At 36.3% G+C, this 5,179-nt stretch overlaps 1 protein-coding gene across 1 annotated transcript; it reads right to left on the bottom strand.

Moving 5' to 3' along the window:
- Positions 1-503: 503 nt before the first annotated feature.
- LOC121985630 (F-box protein At4g00755-like) lies at positions 504-4,799 on the bottom strand. The gene is made up of 6 exons (XM_042539203.1): positions 4,637-4,799; positions 4,425-4,566; positions 3,122-3,538; positions 2,873-3,036; positions 1,372-1,490; positions 504-1,044 (listed from the first exon to the last, which is right to left on the bottom strand). The coding sequence occupies exons 2-6, from the start codon at positions 4,549-4,551 to the stop codon at positions 711-713; spliced, it is 1,161 nt and encodes a 386-aa protein (XP_042395137.1). The 5' UTR covers positions 4,552-4,566; positions 4,637-4,799; the 3' UTR covers positions 504-710.
- Positions 4,800-5,179: the final 380 nt, after the last annotated feature.

Genomic DNA, 5,179 nt, shown 5'->3' with positions numbered 1-5,179 from the left:
AAGTGGGAGGAGGTCACGATGGATGATGCATGGTGACCTTTACGAGCCCTATTCTCAGCTCAACTCAACTCGAGGACATGGCTATTGATCGATGGAGCAGCGTAGGACACTAGTACTCAATCATTCTCCTCTTTTCAGTGCTGCTCAGAGTGCCTTAAATTCATGGCTATAATGGATGATTCCCTTTCTCGTTCAGCTTTGTGGCATAGAAAAGCCTCTGGAGATCCCAATCCTTATTGACTTGCAGTGATTTCAGGGTCCATGGCACAGGCATTGATTACTTATTAACCAACCACATGGCCTTTTGATTCAAAGTTAGGCAGGCAGTTAGTTGCTCAGGTTGTGGATTGATAGACTAAGGGAGTAATTGTTGATTTTACAGCTAGGTATATAAGTTTTCTGACATACAAAACAGCAGTTTGATTTACCTGGTGCATAGATCATCTTTAACTTAATTGAGATGGAGCAGTAGGCCAGTAGCTTGACATGCCAAAAGCCAAGAGTTTGAAGCTCCGAAAATATCAACATCATTTCTCATTGAAAGGATGCAAACAGCAAGGCAAAGGGATTCAAATAGCACATCTTGTTTAATTATAGACTTTGCAGCAAGATTATGACCACCATATGTATGCATAGCTACCACAAGAAAACTTGAGAAAATTAAGCATATGATATCTATATAGTGAATCAGCAGACATCACGATTCTACTTCAAGCGCGACAGAGGTCCTGTTCCTCTTCCAGATCGCCATAGTCATCATCGTTGTCGCTGTCAGCATCACCGTCATCATCAGAAAACTGAATGGGTCCAAGCAGTGTACTCAGTATTACGTGGTTCCACCGGATAGCTCCCAAGTGTCTGAATCTTGTAGCAAAGGATTTCCATGAAGATGAGTCCCTAGCACTCTCCTCTGCAGTACTCACAGGCAAAGTCTGGTTTCTTGCATCTGGGAAGTAGGTCACAGCTAAACTCTCTGCACTCTCGTGAACATTGAGGTCTAATACAGGTGATAATGGACGACCAAGAACTTGGACGTTGCAGACACTTCAAAATGTAAAAGAGCAATTTAGAGTGATTCAAAAGAGCAGATAAATAAAACATGGCATTCCTTCAAATTCATCTAAAAACAACTGAAAGTTCTTAAATGGGCTGTTTATCTTGAAACATCTTGTTCTTATTTACATGTTAAATTCCTAAACATCAATATCTAATATAGGTATTTTGTGATTCTCTACATGTATTAACTGGTGCAGACTGCAGATTATGAGCAAACAGAAAGGATGATAGAAAACAAACATCAAATAGAAAATAGGAAAATTACGCAAGACTTGATGACAAATGAAAGAGTACTACTCTCCTCTCCTAACTTACCAAATATAATAGAGATCATCAATTGCTTGTTTCTGGACCCTACCCAGCAACTCAATCCGCAGAATACCACCAAGGCAGATAACGGGCTTAGGAAGCTTGAAAGATTGCAAAATATTTTCCTGGATAACCATTTTCAAAGTAATAATTCAATAAGGAGTTTACTTTAATGCTATATTAACAAGTAAATACCAAGTCATCAGCAGCAGGTATATGATACTGACATCAGGCCTCACACCTATTTGTTTAATAGTGTACATATATATTATCACATGTTAAGCGAGATATGTCATTCATCTCATGCTAGTTAGACACTAAATGGTTCAGAATAAAGTAAGCCAAGATAAATGCAACAAAATATTAACCCATAAAAATGGCATCTACTTCGAACATGGCATCGTCAAACTCATACTTTCACAGAACGGATAAAATTAAAAATAAAAATATCCTTCTGTTTTCCACAGCAATCATTTTGGGTGAAATAAAGATGCAATTCACCATTAATCAAAATGCCAAAGACCAGTACAAAGCATGGTAAAAATTGAAATAGCTTACACTACCCAACCACAACACTTGAGTAAATCATCACTATGTTGGACTAATTTATTGCTGTTGATACAATCACAGCTATCATTTGTTCTTCTTTCACATGGATCCCTAATATAACTTCACATGCTCATGCAATCTCAGAAGTTCCTTAAAAATGCTGTCTCCTTTGGGAAGCAAATTCATCCGTTAGTAAACATTGCTTAGAAGAATGGTTCTTGTTGGTAGCGTGATAAAATAAAGATTGGTCTTGGACTGATCTTTAGTATAATATGAAAAAAAAAAAATCAAGTACTTGACCTTGCACCATGATAATATTTAGATTGCGCATGCTTCAGATCTATGCAGGAATCACTAGATGTGGAAGGAGGAATTTTCAGAAATGATCAGTATAACAGCAAAGATTGAGATACCAAAACTCAAAAAGAAGAAAATACAAATGTGTTTGCATCCTCTCATGAGTAAAAGATCAAAGGTTTGGAGATGATAAAACTCAAAAGAAGAAAAATATAAATGTATCTGAATCTCGTTAGACGTAAAAGGCTCTTGAACAAGGAGTGGGGTGTTTCATCTAAATAAGAGGTATTAGATGTAATTAATCATACAGAAAAGTAATCTCTGAAAAAAATAAGATAACCATTGCAATAAAAGATGTATTATTCTAATCCTAGAAGATTCAGACAAGATACTGACTTAACCACGAACTTGCATAATCATTATCAAATAAGGGAAGGGAGATAGTGCACAGAACCATGAAGTAATACCTCAGGTAGTTTTACAATTTTTTAATATTCTCATATGGCAATCATCCAAATCTTTCATATGAAAAAATGAAATAAAGAAAACACAGACACAAAGATCTTCCAGCTTGCTACTTAGTTAAAAAGGGACCATAACTTTGTAGGGTAAATTTGTGAAAAGCTACCATAAATATAAAAAATTAATATTCCTAAATTACCTGGACCATTGGAAATTCTGGTGAAGTATATGTCCAGTGGTAGTTTTCAACCAGAGTTGATTGCTGATCAGTGCTACTACTTATACCCAAGCCTGATCTGGAACACCCCATCCGGAAACGCACAGCTTTTGCAGAGTATATGGGATGACCATACTGAAAAAATGCTGAATAAACAAAAAAAAAACATAATTATGGGGTCTAGGTATAGTTCAAGTATTATGATGGCAGAATAAAAGGCTAGAATGACACCTCTGAATGGCTTTATCTTTATCTCATCAACAATACAGAGGTTTGCAACTAATTTGTAAGTTAAATTCTCCGGCATACTAGGATCTCTCTGCCCGCTACTCGACCAATAAGAAGGCCTGCGGTCCATTATTTCACTAGGTTCTAGTGTATTCTCAATGCTCTCATCTGGATAGTTGTCAGTGCTGGAAGCATTTATTGCCTGATAAATGCAATTCCTTTCACATTTAGAAGAACCCAGACAATGACTTAGGTATAGATAGACACGATGCTCTCTCTCCAAACTTTCCCATTCCGCAGCAGCACTACAACCAACTTCTGCAGTCTTGTTAACATTCCTTACTTCAGCAATCCGAGAAAAATTTGGCACGTCAGGAGAAATTCTTAAGCATAGCGTTTTGCCAAAACCATTTGCAACAACTGCAATACATGTCAAACAGCTGCCTCAAAATCAAACCATGAAGTATATGATATTTTATCATAAAAAGTTAAAGACTATGTCCAATAATATAACACAGACTTAACGGTAATGTTAGAACCAAATAAAATAAAATTACTACTAAAATGGTATATATTTCCTTGTCAAAATTTACTTCAAAATTGTGTTTCACAATGAACCCTTTTGCTATAGCACTATCTAGTATCTCCTCCTTCAAAGAAACGAAGACACAATGTGACACAGTTACAGAATACAGAATCACCCAATCTCTACTTCACACATTAATACTAAATCTTGCAACAATCACAAATTGCAGTATTCCCAGCAGTTTTTCTTCCCACTGTTAAGCTATTTTCTTCCTCATTATGGACAGTATTCCTAAAATAAAACCTGAAGAAATAGACAATTTTAAGCCTGGCATCGGGGTAGAAGTCCAGCTCTATGTCCTTGTTTATAACACTAGGAAGGAACAACATCATACTAAAATGTATTTTAAAAAAAAATATTGAACGGATCAATTTGACAATTTCAACTCCATATTTTGAAATTTGAGAAAAGTGAACTACCAGAGACATAAAATTAGCAAAAGCAAGAATCCTATAGAAACAAATCGGACATCCCTACCAAAATTGGGCACCTCGTGCATGTAGGTATCTAGAAATGTAGACAAAGGGCGAAACGAGAAGTATCTCACCCTTTACCAAGTCATAGTTTTTCACTAATTAAATGACCCATGTATCAATTTTTTTTTTTAAAAAAAATAGAAACTCCTCAATTCAACTCACGGTAATAAATCAAAATTAGAAATACAACAATAAAAAAACAATCTTACTCATCCACGGCCTATCAGAAATCGTGGTAACTCACCGAACTTGCGCCAGGACCAGGACACGGCGCTGACCCGCGCGAGGTCCTCAGGATCGTCGAGGCGGATGAACACGGAGGCGGAGGCATCCGGCCCCAGCCATTCTAGGAAGTCCCAGCGGCTATTCATCCTCGGAATCCAACTCTGCAGCAAGACTAACCACGATCCCGAACCCAAAAAATTGGAACGAAATGGGGAAAAGAAGTGATCTTACCCGCGGAATGGCCGCAGGGAAGGCCGATTGCGGCGCAGCAAGGAAGCGAAACCCTAGGCCGGCTAGGGAATGGATTCGAGAGAGAGAGAGAGAGAAATGGGAGAGAGAAAGAGAGGCGGAGACGAACGCAGGGGAAATGAATGAAAGGGAACAGAAAAAAGAAGGGGATGGAAGCGACCGACAGGATAAAGGACGGGAAACCTTTATCTCCAAGTAAACGCATTATTTAATTATAAAAACTAGTTTAAGGGAAAATATGTTTAAAAAAAACAAAATGAGCCTATTATTTTTATTTTTATTTTATTATATTAAACGCATTCTTAAAAAAACACTTGTATTTTTTTATTTTAAAAATAGTTTTACTTTATTAATTCTTTTATTTTTTTCCTAAATATAAGTTTAATAATAAACAAATATTATTTTTTATTAATTTATTATAGTTATTTTTTTTATAAAGTACTTGGTTTGTTAAACAAAATAACTTATAAACAAAGAGTTAAATGTAAAGAAATAAGTCAAGAAAACAATAATGTTTGCAGCTAC

Source organism: Zingiber officinale, chromosome 5B (assembly GCF_018446385.1).
Source record: "Zingiber officinale cultivar Zhangliang chromosome 5B, Zo_v1.1, whole genome shotgun sequence".
Classification (NCBI taxonomy): Eukaryota; Viridiplantae; Streptophyta; class Magnoliopsida; order Zingiberales; family Zingiberaceae; genus Zingiber; species Zingiber officinale.
This window is presented reverse-complemented; position numbering and strand designations above follow the sequence as displayed.

Bases quoted from the DNA above. Each gene is read 5' to 3' on its own strand.
- LOC121985630 (XM_042539203.1), bottom strand. From the start codon at position 4,551: ATGAATAGCCGCTGGGACTTCCTAGAATGGCTGGGGCCGGATGCCTCC. The intron at 3,037-3,121 runs GTGTCATTCTAG...TTGTTTATTCAG, and splicing joins AAAGATAAAGCCATTCAGAG to CATTTTTTCAGTATGGTCAT. The intron at 1,491-2,872 runs GTAATTTAGGAA...ATGGTTATCCAG, and splicing joins CAGAATTTCCAATGGTCCAG to GAAAATATTTTGCAATCTTT.